The sequence below is a fragment of the Equus asinus genome, chromosome 7 (genome assembly GCF_041296235.1).
Source record: "Equus asinus isolate D_3611 breed Donkey chromosome 7, EquAss-T2T_v2, whole genome shotgun sequence".
NCBI lineage: Eukaryota > Metazoa > Chordata > Mammalia > Perissodactyla > Equidae > Equus > Equus asinus.
The window spans coordinates 98,399,567-98,416,256 of NC_091796.1; the positions used below are offsets into that span (position 1 = coordinate 98,399,567).

The following is a 16,690-nucleotide window of genomic DNA, read 5'->3' on the forward strand; positions in this document are numbered from 1 at the left end:
TATATGTGCTGATTATAAAAACCCCAGAAAAACATAATACAGGCGGTGAAATTGAGTCCACTCTGTGTGTGTGTGTGTGTGTGTGTGCATTTTTCTTTTTTTAATAACAGAATTATTGTGGTGTATTTGTATGATGTATTCAGTAGCCTGCAATTCACCCGTTGGAAGTGTGCGGTTCAGTGACTTTTGGCGTGTTCCCAGTTGTGCGGCCCTCACAACATCAATCAGAGAACACTCCATCACTTCGAAAGAGAAGCCCGTGTGGCCCAGTGTGAACGTGCTTAATGTGCTGAATTACACACTTAAAAATGGTTGAAGTGCTAAATTTTATGTGTTTTATAGTTTTCCACAATAAAAAAAACTCCCTACCCTGTAGCGTCATCCCCAAGCCCTAAGCAACCACTCATCTACGTTCTGTCTCAGTTGATTTCGTCCGCTCTTGACTCCGGCACCTTCAGGCCTAGTCTGCCCAGCCGTCCTTTTCGGAGTCCTCCCCGTGTCCCTGGCCCAGTGCTGGCCACGGGGCAGGAGAGGGGGAAGGGAGGACCCGTTGCTGCCCTCAGTGAGTCCAGTCTCGTAGTCTCGCATCCCAACGTCAGCACACGGACAGCATTTCCTGGTGCAAGGTTGTGCGGTCTGGACAGTACATCCCGTGTGCCGCCTTCCCATAGGAGAGATCTGAATACTCAGGCACAGCTTTGGGGCAGAAGGGGGACCTAGAGCCGAGCCATGAAGGCAGGGAAGGGCAAAGACCAATTCTCTGTACATGGAAACAGCATGAGCAAAGGCCCTGGGGTCGGAATGAGGACAGAGAGAGGGAGGAAAACGGTCCAGCTGAGGTTCTCCACTGAGAGCCGTACAAAATGAGGCCAAGCCAGGCCACAAAACCCCTTAACCTCCAGCCCTGCCTCACACCAGGACTGCCCTATTTGTTTAAAATTATGGTTCAGTGCTATTCCTTTGACGAGCTCGCCGCGCGCTGTTCCAAGCAGCACCTGTGGACTCGTTCATTCTGTGCTCACGGCATCGTTTGTGAGCTGGTGTGTTCGTTTCCTGGGACTGCTGGGACAGAGACCCACAAACTGGGTGGCTTCCAACAACCCGAATCTATTTTCTCACGGTTCTGGAGGCCAGAAATCCGAAATCGAGGTGTCAGCAGGGTCGGCTCCTGGAGACCGGGGAGAATCTGTCCCGTGCCTCTCCTGGCTTCTGGTGACAGCCGGCAGTCCCGGGCATTCCTCGGCTTGCAGACACATCACTCCAGTCTCTTCCTCCGTCTCCACGTGGCCTCCCCTCTCTGTGCCTGTTGTCCCGTGCCGTTACACGTCTTATAAGGACACCAATCACTGGATTTAAGATAATCCAGTCTGGCCTCATCGTAACTTGATTCATCTGCAAAGACCCTATTTCCGAATAAGGTCTCATGCACATGTGCCAGGGGTGAGGATTTTGACATACTTTTTGGGGGGACACAGTTCAGCCCCCAGCAGGCAGGGACTTTATTCTCCCTCTTGTGCAGCTGAAGAAGCCGTCCTTCCCCCCAGGCAGTTTGGCCTGGTGCCCACACACAGCCGCCAGGCAGGTGTGTCACGGGACACAGGACACCACCCGCTGGAACACAGAATTGTTTAACTCACCAATTTGCTTTTGCCTCTGTTCTAGAATGGCGTGAGGCTTTCTCTCGGGGCTCCCTCAAGTCCGGGGAGTCCCTTTGGACCTCTGCAGGGGAGGCCCCTGAGCCAGGCGGTGGGAGGTCTAAGACCCTGGCAAGGTGCCCCCGAGGCCTCTACCCGTCCCAGTCTCCGTCCCTGGTGACATTTAGCAAACATTTATTGACCTTCCAAACTGCATGCCGTGCCCTGTGCTGGGTGCTGAGGGAGCCTCAAATCTGAGCAAAGCCCTGCCCCTGACATGCAGGAGCTCCCCCGGGAGTGGCCCTGGTGTGAAGGGACGCTATCCCCACAATCTGGACGGGGGAAGTCTGGGCAGGGGCCTGGGGCCGGGGCAGAAGAGGTCTAGTTACAAAGAAACAAACATGAGCTTGACCATCGCTTGTGATTTTACAGATCTACAATTTTAACAGTAATTAAAAGGGTGATTAGGGGCTGGCCCGGTTGCATAGTGGTTAGGTTCGTGCACTCTGTATTGGCGGTCTGGGGTTCATGGGTTCAGATCCCTGGCATGGACCTACACACTGTTAATCAAGCCACACTGTGGCAGCATCCCACATACAAAAGAGAGGAAGATTGGCACAGATGTTAGCTCAGCAACAATCTTCCTCAAGCAAAAAAAAGAGGAGTGATTGGTGTCTAGAGCTGGGCTGGGCACAGGCTACAAAAATCAGTGAACCCTGGTCCCTGCACCCCAGGAGCTGACCAGCCAGCAGATGTAAAGTGCCCTGGGGCACAGAGGAGGGAGTGACTGACTTTGTCTTAAAGATTTCGTCTGTGTTCTGCAGAGGGCAGACCATCAGTGCGAAGGAAAGCTGCTAACTGTTGATACAGCCGGTATGCAAGGCTTCTTGTGCATCCCCGCTGTTCCCCCTCGAGGGATTCGGGAGGAAGGTCTTTACACTCCCGCTCCACGCACCGAGGGCTTTCTACCCGCCATTGATGCTGCTCCTTTTGGCGAGCCGGTGATGCACCAAATGCCAGCACTAGGTGGCGCTGTGGCCCCCCAACGCTGTTACTCCCAGGGTGGCAGTTCCACCGACTGATGCTCAGGCTTCAGTCATGTATAGGCGGCTTCCAAGTACCGCCCGTACTATGATTGACTTAATATTTTTCTCTAAACTCCTTTTTAAAACTTTTGTCTCTATCCTAGTGGGAAACCATTATCTGTTTGCCATAAATAGAGGATGAACGTAAACTCCTAAAAAATATGATGCTGTTTAAACAATGTCTAGTGTGTTGAAAGAAGGCGAATATAGAAAAAAAAAAGCTATTAGAACAAAACATATTGGTTTGTGTGTCCCCTGTAACCGTCTTGTGGGCCACCAGTGCAGTGGAATGCTGTCCCAGGCTTTGAAAACGGGACGGCAGGCTGATGTCACCGAGATTCATGAGCGTTTATGGTTGGAAGGGCTGCTTCCCTCTGCAGGTGGAGGAACTGAGGTGCTAAGAGGGGAAGGGACGCACCCAGAGTCCCACTGCTGATGCCAGGGTCAGAGCCAAGCCTGGAACCCGGGTCCTGCCCTCCCCCTCCACCCCACAGATGCTGGAAGAACCTCAGGAAATTGGAACTGAGGTGTGATGTGCATATGTTTCTTGGCCCTTGTGATGCCCAAGAAGGCTCACTTAGGGGTCTCCAGCGTGGGGAGCATCACCTGTTGGGCGTATGGAGCCCCAGGATGAGCATCAGGAGTCATCAGGGGGATGGCTGCTGAGTTGGGCCCCTTGCCCTGAGGCTCTGATGCAGGCACAGAGTGGAGCCGCATTCTCCTCCCGTCAGTCCCCCCCCAGCTTCTGGCACTGACTGCCACAGCCTGGCACCCTGCCCCTCTGAGGAGCCATATGCACCCTGGAAGGGAATCATGGGCAGATGCTTTGGTCCCTCTTCCTTGTCAGAGCTGGAAACCTCCCCCTTGGGTCACCTACGAAGCCACATCAAGTGAGGTTCTGATGGGCCCTGGGGCCATTCAGTGAAAGCCTGTGTCCACTGTCCGGTGCCCCCGGACCAGCGAATGTCCTGGAGGCCAACGCCGGACAGGGCAACTCTCCTCCTGCTGGCCCCTCCCGGTCCTCAGAATTATCAGGGTGGGATGACCCTGCTCGATTAAATGTGTAATTCTGCTTTTACCATCTAGAGTCTTCTGTGTTATTTTGCCCAAAATGATGAGTGTGTATTAGCTAAGATAACAGCAGGTGCTGTAATAATCCCCTAAAATCTCAGCGGGTTAGCACCATCAAAGTTCGCTTCTCGCTTCCCCACGGTTCAGTTGGCAGCTGACATGTATGGGGCCCCAGCAGGCCAGCCACTGCAGCAGAACCCCCACAGCGGAGGTGGCAGGCCCGGCCCCACTCCCAGGGACCCTCCTTCCCTCTGGCTGGGACACTCATCCAAGGCCTTGTCTTCTCTCTGCAGTCTTGTACCTGGAAGGCTCGGTTCTCGTGTTTGAGGACATCTTCAGACTGATCGCTTTCTACTGTGTCAGTAGGTGAGTAGACCTGGCCCCAGGAGGGCGTCTGTTGCAACAGGTGTCCGTTCAACCCTGGATGGAGGTGTGGGAGTCACAGGGATGCCCCCGAGGGAAGGGCGCAGCCCAGAGGATGCAGGGAGAGGGGACAGTCCCTGACTTTGCCCTGGTCACCATGAGGGGAAGGGATGTCTCTGATGCTTTCTCGGACTGGCCAGTAAGGGCCCCTCCCTCACCACCAGCTGTCCCCGGGCTCTGCCCATCACCCCAGCTGCTTGTGTTCCGGCTGCCAGGACAGCTGGAGTCCTGTGCAGACCTGACCCGCCCTACTGCAGGGGTTCTAGAAGGAACTTCCTGTAGGGGCGGCACGCAGGGCCGATACAGCTCCGTGGGAGAGAGCTAGTGATTATTAAGCAGCTGCTGGGTGGAGTGGGTGTCTGGTAACCGTGCTCAGAACTTCTCTAGTTATTCAAAACTGGTTCCAGATCAACAGGAATTTAAAAATACATTTGGGTGCCAGAAGACAATAGCTTAAGCTACGGGGACTTCACAAGGGCTGGCTAGAGGCTGGGCAGGATGTCGTGGGGTCCAGGGCTCCAGACCCACTTCTCCCTGCTTCAAAGAGACCATCCTTACTGCCTCTGGTGAAAACTATGCTCTACCCAGAACACCCCTCCTGCCTACCTGCACCCTGCTGGGCCTCGATGGGCAGAAAAGGTGATGCTAATAATAATAGTTGCTAACATCTGCCACCTACTGAGGGCTCTCCAGGGACCCAGCACTAAGTGTCTTTATATCCAATATCTTTTTAAATCTTGCAAACAATTCCACGAGGTAAGTGCTCTCGTTCCCATTTTACAGATGAGGAAATTGAGGCTAAGTGAGTAACTTGCTCAAGGTCGCACAGCTGGTAGATGGCAGGTGGCGATTCAAAGTAGATCAAGCCCCAAGGTCCGTGACGTTTACTACGGCCGCCCCACTGTGTGCATCCTGCAGTAACTCGCATGGCCCTCCAGACCCACAGGGCAAAGCCTCAGAGGGCCCCAGCCCTTTGTACATGTGACATGTCGAGTTCTCAGAGAGACGGGCCCTTTTGTGTCCTGAGAATTTCTTACTTTAGCAGAAGGTGCCCAGCATGGCACATGCTAGGTGCTTTGAATGAATGAATGAATGAATGAATGATGGCCTAATTGCAGAGCCCAGAAATTGAGCTGGTTACTGAATCTCTCTGAGGCTCGACTTCCTCTTCTGTAAAATGGGAATAGTGGTACCCATTAGGGAGATGCTGGAGGAGGAAATCAGGTAACGAGAAGCACACTGCCCACACCCAGGATATGTCTGGTCCTGTTTCCACGGTGGGGCCCTAGGAGGGTGTCTGGGGCAGTGACTTTGTCTGTGTCCAGGAGATCTGGAGCTGTGACCACCAAGCTCACCACTGTCGCCTCCCAACCTTTCCTCCTCTGGCTGCTGTTTCTCCACGTTCCAGAAGAGCAGGTGCCTGTTTGCCCACCCTCAAGCACTCAGGGAACCCACAAGGAGGTCACCGGGCTCAGAGCCTAGCATCCCTGTGTTTGGGGGAGGGGATGTTAGCGCCAAGGCCACCTCTGAGGTGTGACATGCTGCAGGAGGAAGAGCCCCAGGCTGGGAGTGGAAGACCCCTCACCTCGCTGTGTGACCTTGGGCCGGTCACACGACCTCTCCTGGCCCTGGTTACCTCTCTGTCAAGGGGATGGTAGCTAGGATGGAACAGCGAAGTGCTAGAGGCCTGTGGTCCTACAAATCGAAGATCCTGCCCAGGAGACTCCCAGACGCCCGGGGCAGTGGGAGATGAACCAGAGATGCACAGAGCACCTGTGTGGGCCTGCAGGGTCTTGCACAGGGCGACATTTTGATCCATGCTGAACACCCTGGTGATAAGTGCCAGTCCTGGCTCTGAGACAGGTGTCCTCAACACCTCGCTGAGCCGCAGGCCCACCCGACCCCCTCCTCCTTCGCAAAGCCTGCTCCCCGATGGGCACTTGGGGCCCCTGTGGCCTGGGCTGGGTGCCTGTTCATCGAGCACACTCCCCACGATAGCATGGACCAGCCCCGAGTCAGTCAAGCAGCGTGCTGAAGCCGTCATCAGAGCAGGAGGCCCCATCCTTCCCGGCCCAGCTCTCGTCAGGAGCACGTGCTCTGCTCTGCCAGCAGCCTCCGCTCCCATACAGAAGGCATGGGTTCTGCTTCAGGGTGCTCGCCCCACACCTAATGCGAGCCCTACTGCTCCACCCTGGATGGGAGCCTGGCTTCCGGAGGGGGTTCCAGACCTGGCAGGGTCCCATGGTCACCCAGGGAGCTGGTTAAACATACACGCTCCTGGGGCCCACCCCAGAGATTCTGGCTCAATGAGCTTGGGGTGGGGCACAGGAATCTGCATTTGTAACACACACACACACACACACGTATAGAAAGGCTGCATTTATAACAAGCTTATCTGCAGATAGGGTTCAGGAACCTTTTCTGGGGAAATGATAGAACTCTGCTGGGGGTCTCCTACAGATAGATGTTGAGAGGGTCCCCATGCAGGGGGTGCTAAAGGACTTGCCCCCGAGGAGAAGGCAGCGGGGGCTGGGGAGCAGGACCAGGAAGGGAGAGAAGCCCAGGAGGATGCAATTGCAGGTGCCATTGCAGCCTCAGCTGGATCCCGAGGCAGCTCTGGAGCATCAAGGAGTCCTGGAGGTTGTCCGCCTTAAGGCCACAGGGCTGGGCTTTTGTACCCCCAGGCCGGCCAGCCAGCCTCCGTGGCACACCCAAGCATCTGTGGCTCTCCATAGGGCCAGTGGGGCAGGCGGGGAGGCTCAGCATGCCGGGACAAGCCTCTGAGGGTCATGGGTGCCAGCCCCCAGGAGCAAACCTGGCAGAGGCTGGGCGATGGGTGTGCCGAGCTGCTGAGGGCATCGAGGGGTGCGTGCAGGGCGGCCACAGGGGTGCCGTAATCAGCCTCCGCGGCCTGGGCCTCTGTGCCGACTCAGGCTCTGTGCTGTTTGCCGCCCCCAGGCTCTAACTCCCGCAGGCCCTGGAGTGGCTGATCTCACCTGCAGACCCACTTCCTGGGGCTGATGACCCCCTGCCCCCGGGTTGTGCTGAGGATCAGACACGAAGATCCTGGGAAGGGGCTTAGCAGAGCGCCTGGCACGAAGCGAGTGCTCCAGAAACCATGGAGCGTGTTCCTACTGCTGTTGTAGATGGGGAAACCGAGGCTGGGGCTGGGACCTGCCTTGGGTGACACAGCTAGATTTTGAGCCGGGTCTGAACCCAGGTGTGTCTGACTCCTGAGCCGCGGCTGCCTCTGCCCAGCACACTGTACCAGGCCCGCAGCCAAGAACACATGTGTGCTGCTACCCCAGCCCTCCCTTTCCAGCTTGGGAGTGTAGAGGCCCTCTGGGTGGAAGGGGTGACTTTGGAGGCCCGGCAAAGAAGGGCAGGAGGAGAAATCTAGGTAGAGGAAACTGCACGGGCAGAGGCCCAGCGGTGGGAAAGCTGTGGGCTGCTCAGGAGCGGCTCCCTGGGGAGACCTGGACACGTGGGTGGGAGATAAGATGCTGGGAAGGCCTTGAACGCAGAGCCCCGGGGTTGTGGGACCTCCTTCCAGGATGCAGTGAGCCACACTGCTCCTCACAGTCAGATGGCGATTGGCCACCGGAGCGTGAACATGCTTGGTCGTTTCTGGAGCACTCACCATGTATGTGCCAGGTACTCAGCTGAGCCCCATAAGGATCCTGAGGTCCGACCCTCAGCACACCTTGGGGTCAGGAGTCAGTAGCCTCATGAACTGCTTGCCATCAACGAAAATGAGGAAGGAAGGGAGGGGCCCCTTGGGCCTGTCCTCCCCTGGAGGCATAGTGACTAAGCTGCCACCCTCCTCCTGGCAGGGGGAGGGGATGGCGGGCTGGTCCTCTTCGCCTTTGAAGAAAGCTCTTGTCAGTGTCTGCAGCCGCATTCCTAGCTGCCTCATCCAAGAGCCACTGTGTGGCCTTTGGATGGTCCTGGTGAGCAGGACAGAGAGGAGCCTGGCCCCTCTGCTCGGAGGCCGAGGAGCGCCCTTGACCCGCCCTTGACTCCTCAGAGGGGGAGGAAGCACAGGCTCCCACCAGATGCAGGTCCGGGCCGCGTGCTTTCTGTGTCCCGGCTCGTTGAATTCTCAGAACAACCCCATAAGAGGGCACCGTGCCCCTGCTGTGAGACCAGGAGATGGAAATGTCCCCCAGCCAGGAGTGGCCCTGCTTGGTTCTAGCCGGGTCTGTCGATTCTAGAGTTCTTGCTGGTTTTCCCTGGCTTTCTCCCTCTCTCTCACTTAAAAAATGTTTTTACCAAAATGAGATCATGCTTTTCCCTCTACAGTGGTTGACTTTCAAAGCCACAAGAGTCACCCAGGATCTGTGAGGAGATGGAGCTGAGGGTGCCAGGAGGCGTGGAAGGGACTCAGATCACTGTCATAGGCCTGGGCCTTCCCCCCCGGAAGCACTCCCACATCACCCCAGAACTTTCCAGGACATGGGGAGCAGGGTGCCGAGCAGGGGAAGAGAGAACCAGCCTGTGCCAAAGAATTAACGAGATAATCTACAGGGGGTGTGGTGTTTCCCAATCCATGGCTCGCAGCCCACTGGGGGTGTGGTATGATACAAAAATATATTTGCTCTTTGTCCGGGTTCCTGACACAGAGCTCCTGAAAGCTGGAATTTCCTGAGCCATGGGGGAGTCTCTTTTTATTCATAATGAGCCCCTTCCACTCACACCTGATTTTATGCTAAGAGGTGACACGGGTGGGGCAGAGGGCTAGACCTTTCAGCCCCACCCTCCGACCTCCCAGTCGTGAATGCAGGCGGTGCTGGGAGGGTGGCGCATCCAGAGGCGCATGGAGGCTCCGTGCCCCTCCCCCATACCTTGCCCTCCGCATGTCTTCCCTCTGGCTGTTCCTGAGTCGTGTCCTTTATGATAAACCAGTAAATGTAAGTGTTTCTCTGAGCTCTGTGAGCCGCTCTAGCAAACTATCGAGCCTGAGGAGGGCGGTGTCATGGGGACCCCTGATTTATAGCCAGTGGCCAGTACAGGTGTCCTGGGACTTGCACCCGGCATCTGAAGTGGGGGCGGTCTGGCGGGACTGAGTCCTTAACCTGTGGGTCTGCGCTGACTCCACACAGTTAGGGCCAGAATTGAATTGACTTGTGCAACACCCCATTGGCATCCTGAGAATTTGAGAATTGGCTGTTGGCATTAGAAGGCACCCCAGAGGAGGTCATAAAATCAGTGTTTTGGATCATGACTGGGTCTTTTTAAATGAAAAATTAGACTAGATGAGAAAACGTCAGGAAGTGTCTTCATGGAGTTAGAATAAGTCTTGTTGTGCTAAACTCGTGTTTCAGCTATGTGTGAGTTTGTGTGTGTGTATACACACTGAATCGCGATGCCACATATGTTTCTTACTGGCAGTCGTGGTCAACAAAGTTTGAGAAACTCTGGCTAGAGCAGAGGGCTATAGGCTAGGGGGGTGGCGTTTGCACCCCAGCAAGTGGATAAATGGACCCACCAGAGTGTGGGGGAAAATAACAGAACACTTATTCTAAAAATCCCATTCTTAAAATTTCTATTTTTGTGAATACTTTTTAAGGGACTTAACAGTTGATAAGGAAATATATATGGACGTTCTGGAGAGGTGCTTAATCTTCGTTTCTATCGACAGCCCTTGTTTGGGGGCCATGGCCCCCACCCAAGGCTGTGTCCATCAGGGTCCCCTTGGGAGCTGTTTAAAAAGGTGGATTCCTGGCCCACCCCCAGATGCAAACTGACAGCCCCTGGGCCTGGACCTGGGAATCTGCATTTTTAGCAGCTCCCCCAGGGGATTCGGATCCAGAATTAAGTAATATAAAGATATTAATGCCTGCCGTAGGGTTGTCGTGATATAATAATAATAATATCACGTGCTAAGGTCCCAGCCCAGTACCCGGCATATAATATTTGCTCAGCGAACAGCCCCGTCCTGTGGACTTTTCCTCGCGTGGGCAGAGGCGGCCCCTGGGTGAAGTGCTGAACTGGGTGCATAGGGAGCAGAGATGGGTGAAATCCTTGAAGGACACTGGGTCCCGGAGAAGGAGAAGGTCCGTGGTGCAGCCCTGAAGGACACGTGAACTCTCAGCAGATGTAGGTGGAGGGGACCACGGGGACGTCCCCTCTACGCAAGGCTCAGAGCGGGGAGTGAGCGAGGCACGTCGACTGCAGGAAAATGAGCATGACCTTTCGGGAGGCAGCGAGGAGGCCTGGAGTGTGACGGGAAGATCTGTGGTGGGCAGAAGGGGAGCAAGCTGGAGGGGCAGAGCCAGGGCCCGGCTGGGGTTCAGGCTGGGGCGTAACCTGCAGCTACCACTGCAGCCTCCTGAGCAGCAGACTGACGAGGGTCGGTCTAGACGGTCCTTTCAGCAAATACCCTTTGAGACCCTGTGGTGTGCACTGAGCACCGTGGGGCGTGGGGACCTCCCAGGGCTCCCAGGACCCACACGCAGCGTTAACTGGGAGGGGACGAAGGGTGCGTATGGACAGTGAGGCCGTGAAGACCAGGGAGGGTGGCTCTGGCCAAGGGCCATCACGGACGATGGGGTTCCAGTGACTGGAATCGGGGTTTGGGGAGAAGGCAGTCACCAGAGCGAGGTGGGGTGGCGTGGTCGTTAGCAGCCCTCACGGGAGCTGCTGGGGTCATGAGAACTGCTGTCAGGGGTCCTCTCGGTCTTCTTGTGGGTTCCATAAGCCGTTATCCCTTTTCACAGAGGAGGAATCATGGCTGGAGAGGGGAGTCAGCGTCAGACTGTGATGGGCCTGCAATGCCAGGACAAGGTGTTGGACTGAGACTGCCCATCCTGGGGCTGCGGCAATGCCACACTCCCCTGCCTGGTCCTGTGAAACAGCCCTGTGCTGGGAGTCAGGAGGCCTGGGGCCCAGCACACTCTGCCCTCGACCTGCTGTGTGGCCTGGACATATTCCTTTCCCTCTCTGGGCCTCAGTCTCCCCATCTGTACAATAAAGGAGGAGGGTGCCTGAGTCCCTTCTTGGAAATCTCTGGAGAGAGCTCTACAAAGTGCCCCGTTCAGATCAAAGGCAGCAAATAGATGGGGCCGGCCTGGTGGCATAGTGGTTAAGTTCACATGCTCCACTTCGGGCCAGGATTCGCAGGTTCAGATCCCGGGTGCAGACCTATGCACAGATCATCAAGCTATGCTGTGGCAGCATCCCATATACAAAATAGAGGAAGAGGGGCACAGATGTTAGGTCAGGGCCAATCTGCTTTGCCAAAAAAAGGAAAAAAAATGGCAGCAGATAGAGCTAACTGTATGTTGTCAGGGAAGCCTGATTGTGTGCTTACTAGGAGCTCTCTGTGTGCTCTCTGGGCTGTCTGACTGTGTGCTCACTGGGGGCTGTCTGTGTGCTCACTGGGGGCTATCCATGCACTCAATGGGGGAAGTCTGACTGTGTGCTCACTGGGGAAATCTGACTATGCTCACTGGGGGCTGTCTGTGCGCTCACTGGGGGCTGTCTGTGCACTCAGTGGGGGAAGTCTGACTGTGTGCTCACTGGGGAAGCCTGACTGTGCACTCACTGGGGGCTGTCTGACTGTGTGCTCACTGGGGAAGCCTGACTGTGCGCTCACGGCACATCTCAGTGTGGAACAGTGAGGATCAGAGAGCAGGAAGGGGTGGATCACTCACTTTACCCAGAATAGCGCCTTAGAGGAAGCCAGAAAGTCAGGGGAGAAGCCGGGTCCCCCACTCCTGAGGAGGAGCTCCTGCATCTCTGGGTCCCTGGTGCTGGCCGCCAGGATGCTCCCTCAGCCCCAGACTCAGCCCTTGGCCCCGGGCAGCTGCCCGTCTGCGTGGAGCAGCTGGGGGCGAGCTGGGCTTCGTTCTCCCTGCCTGTGGGTTTGGGGGCTGTGAGGACCCGGGGAATGGACACACGGCTCTCTCCCCACACCTGACCTTCGACCCCTCGTGTCTCCACAGAGATTTACTGCCCTTCACGCTGCGGCTGCCCCGGGCCGTCCTTGAGGCCAGCAGCTTCACAGACCTCGAGACCATCTCCAACCTGGGCCTGGGTGAGTCCCTCGGAGGGCAAGGGGAGGTGGTGGGGCCTTAGGAAATGGGGCCACAGGACTGCCCTGCCGACCACCTGAGCAGAGAGACGGCCCCCAGGCTGAGGCCATGCTGCATCCCGAGTCCCAGCTCCCACGGGACTGCCTGCCCCCTCCTCAGGCTGCTGAGCCCTCTCAAGCCATTTTTCAAAGTGGATGTTTGAAGCTCCCAGGAGGTCTGATGCACGACCTTGTTGGGGTTGAGGGAGCTGGGCCACCAAGGCCAGCACAGGCTGACCTGTTGTTAGTGCCTGGCTCTGGGAGAGGCTGAGCCCAACGTCAAGGCCCTTCTCAGCGGTGGCCAGAGTTGGGGACCAGCTGCCCCCACAGCCCTGGCCCCCAGCCCCACCTTTGTCGGAAGGAAAAGCAGCGTGAGTGTGGTCAGGGGCTGGGGTGTGGCCCCTGCCCCCTTGACCTGCCCCCTGCCCAACCACCTGACCCTGAGCACACCCAGCCTGCCCTTGTCCCTCTGACCTTTTGAGGGATGACGAGGGGAGAGGAAAAGAAAGAAGAGAGGAAAAGACAAGGGCGTTTCTGGTGCCTGCCCTTGCACATGATAGTGAGCCAAGCCCGTGTCCATCGGCTTTTCTGCGTCGGCCTTGCTGAGCGCTCTCAAAGACGAGGTCAGTGGGCGCTGACCTCTGACCAGGGCCTCGTGCTGGCCCCTGGGAAGCCCAGGCTCACAAGTCTGGAGCCGCTGGGAAGCCAGGCCGTGCGGCTCCGTCTGCCGTGTCGGGAGCAGAGGGTTTCTTACAGGGGGAGCAGGAAATGTGTTTCTGGCAGCTGCTGCAGGAGCTTCTGTGAGACCCATATCTGGAGCAGAGGCCCAGAGCCTCGTAACCTGGGGCCACCAGCTCCCATTTATGACCAGAGCAGTTAATCAGTAAGTCTTTATCAAGACTAAACCCCATGCGGGACCCTGCACTGTATGTACCTGAGCACAACGCCCAGCACACAGTGGCGCCCATTCCCCGGTGCCGGTCAACGGAAGAAGCGAGGACCAAGAGGGCAGGACCGGGTCGTAGGGATCAGAGAACACAGCCCCTGGCTCCCAGGCTAGGCCACTGTCCCCCCGCCCAAAAGGCTACTGGACAGCAATGCGAGATGCCACGAGGCGGCTCATGGTCACAGGCCAGGGAGCAGGAGGAGTCGGGGCCCTGGGATGTCCACACTGAATAAACACTGACCCATTCTGACCTCTTTACCTGTCCTGACTCATCCCATCTGCCAACAGCCCTGCAAAGAAGGTTCTATTATTATAATCCGCTTGTTACAGCAGGGGAAACTGAGGGACAAGAGGCAGGTAACACGTCTGGTGTCACATGGTCCGTGGCGGAGCTGGAATCTGAACCCAGGCCGTTCAGCTCCAGCACCCACCCCTAACTCCTTCTCCGGACTCTCCCAGGTCTGATTTCCCCAGTTAATACACTTCCAGGCGTTTTCACTTGATATTGGAGATAACACTGAACTTCAGCCCCAGATATTTTAACTGTTGAGCTCTTACCCTCCCGGGAGCTCGGACGTAGGACAGATGACAGTGGTGTGACTCGCACAGTCCAGTGACATCCCCCCGAGGTCTAAAGCGGCGTGGGTGACACTCACTGGTGGCACTCGATAGACACCGTCTTGTGTAGTCCTTGTGTCCCCATTTTAAAGATGGGAAATCAAGTCTTGGCACAGCTGAGAAACTTGTCCCGGGTGCCCAGGCGGGAGAGAACAAAGCCGGGATGTGCCCTGAGGGCTCTCTGACTCGGCGCAGCCCCTCCACCGGCCCTCGGCTACACCGCATCGCCTTGCAACAAGCAGTCCGTTGCCGTTTGAGGCCGAGTCAGTAGGGCAGAGGATGTGTGGGGCGGTCTGGGAGGCTTCCTCTGAGAGGAGGCAGGTTCTTTGCACCTGGAGGAGGCTGGCTGCCCCTAAGCCCTAGGGCACGCGTATCTGCGACAAGCTGCTCCTCTTGGGAACCAGCGGCAGTTCAGACTGTGTCAGCACTCACTTCATCGAGAAGGCGATTTAAATGAAACCTGAGTACATCGCAGCTTAGGAACCGGAGGGATCTGGTCAGACCCAGTGTCCCCAAGGGCTGGAGGGTGTAAAGCGGGGCTCACCAGAATAGCTTTTCTCTGGAGCCAAGGAAAGGGTAACTTGTCAATCCGTCCTCAGAATGCATGGAGACCCAGAGCTGAAAGGATGCCTCCTGCGGGAGGCCGGAGGCCTTGGCTCTGAACGTGCAGCTTGGGCCTCCCACCTTCACAGTCGTGATAAATATGCAAAGGCCAGCGTATGCCAGGGGCCTGATGCACGGGCATTTTGCCCAGCAGGTCACGCGTTGTTCTAGGCAAGGGACTCTTGTGGCCAAGAACTGAAACCCCCTCAAGCCAGCATAGATGAAAGGGGACTTAGGGAAGGGGCGGTGGGGAATCTCCGAGAAATGCAGCGGAAGGTCAACAGGCTATGTGGGCAGCAGCAGCCATTCCAGCACTGCCGGCCCCTCCCCTCCCCCTCCTCGTTCCTGCTCCCGGTCTGCCCCCGCCAGGCTCTGACTCAGCCCACTTCCACCTGATGATCTTGCTACTGGAATGAGTTTCTGAGGCATATGTGTTTCCTATCGCTGGTGCCAGCACTTCTATTTTTCTGGCATTCTACTCACTTTTGACAAAATGAGTGGAATGTAATAAATATCCAAATCATTGCACAAGCCGTGCGTGCAGAGAGGGACGATGTCACTGAAATGGAGCTCTCGATTTGCAGGCTCAGCACCATGTGACAGCCCAGAACGTTTGCTGGGGAGCTGACATAAGAAAATCCACATCTGGCCCTGGAAAAGCCAGCATTCGAAAGGGCAGGCAATATATAGGTCCAATCCTGGGCCCACAAAGCTAACGTAGGGAGCAATTCAGCACTAACGATACGCAATAGATTCTGGGTGCAGAAGAATCGAGAGACAGCGATGGCAAATGAGGGTGAGGTTTGCACAGCTTCTCAGACGTGTTTGCAGCGTATGGATGTTTAATATTTTTAAACTATGTTCAGAAAAGGCATATGTTCTACGGCGCTTCCAAGTTTGCGTGTAATTTGCCTTTTCCTCTACGTTACATAATGAGAATTTTCCTAGTTATTAAAATTTCATGGAAAACTCGAGGTAGAATGACTGTGCCACAACCCATCTTTGGGGTGCCCCAAAAATATTTATTCACTGAGTTTATTGGACTCTCGAGCTGTTTCCGTGGCACCTGGAATACTTTGCTGCGTTTACTCTTCCCTCTCTGTCCTGCCACCAGCTAGGGGCAGTCCAGGTGTGAAACCTTCGTCACTTTTGCCCTCAGCACTGACAGCCCAGCCCCTGGCTAGGCCCAGGCCCTCTGAGGATTGTCAGAGTGGGCACCTGGCAAGAGGTGTCCCCAGACGGGGCACAGGAGGCTGCAGGGCCAGCAAAACATCTGCCTCAGTCCGAGGGCAGCACAGAGCCCTGAAGCCACAGGCCCTTGGGGGAGCTCCGGCCGCTGAGCTAAGGCTTGGCCTGGTGCCACTGGGCACAGGCGCCCACACCTGTGCCAACCACTAGGATTGCATGACAGCGTTCCGCTTCTCCTCTGGCCTCGACATTTGTGGGCTGCAGGGAAAGTTACCTACTTCCTTCTTCTTGAACATAAAGTCCTACCCTGTCACTGTGACTCCCTAACAGGTCCCCAGGCCCCAGGCTGCAGCCCCGCAGGTCCCAGCTTCCCCCACCCTTCAGAGTGGCATTGGCTTGGAGGCCTCTGCCCTGCCTGGGTGCAACGTCCAGGCCCGTCTTGTGGGCAGGGGAGCAGTTCCTGGTCACCCAGGCCCGGGGCCCATTTCTCTGAACCCCAGGTCTGCTCCACTCCCGCCAGAATCCAGATCCGAGCGATGGAAAATGTGTTCTCTCTTTCTGCACGTGATGGACCCACCCTGCTCCTGAGGCAGGCTGTCCAGCTCGTGGTCCATCTGCTCGTGGAGTTCCTCGGCCCTCCTTTTTGCCTCCTCCTCATTCTCTTGTCTTTAGACATCCTCTCGTGATTCAGGTCATCCCCACGTTGCCATCAAACTGAGCTTCGCTGTGTCCCACCCCACCGAACCCCTGCCTCTCCACTCTGACCCGCTCGGGTGAGCTCCTCCTCTGGAAGCTCAGAGCCAGTTGGGGGGGGTGGAGCGGGGCAAGACAAAACCAGAGAAGTGCGGTCCAAGGACGGCCACTCCGGTCAGAGCGTGCCCCAGAGCCGGAGGAGCAAGAGGAGAGTAAGTGAGGCCTGGATGTGTCAGGACAGCTCCTCCAAACAAGCCACCTTTGACCTGAGTCTTGAAGGATGAATGAGAGTTTGCCTGGTGGAAAGGGTGGGACAGGCATTCTAAGCAGAGGGAACAGCATTAGCCAAGACCTG

The 16,690-nt window shown here is 56.4% G+C and overlaps 1 protein-coding gene across 1 annotated transcript in view; it reads left to right on the forward strand.

Annotated features, from left to right (window-relative positions):
• RIN3 (Ras and Rab interactor 3) overlaps positions 1-16,690 on the forward strand; it is a 123,266-nt gene that overhangs the window by 73,067 nt on the left and 33,509 nt on the right. Inside the window, exons 4-5 of the mRNA XM_044774237.2 lie at positions 4,084-4,156; positions 12,160-12,251. Of these exons, the coding sequence (XP_044630172.2) occupies positions 4,084-4,156; positions 12,160-12,251 (165 nt within the window). The remainder of the gene's footprint in view (positions 1-4,083; positions 4,157-12,159; positions 12,252-16,690) is intronic.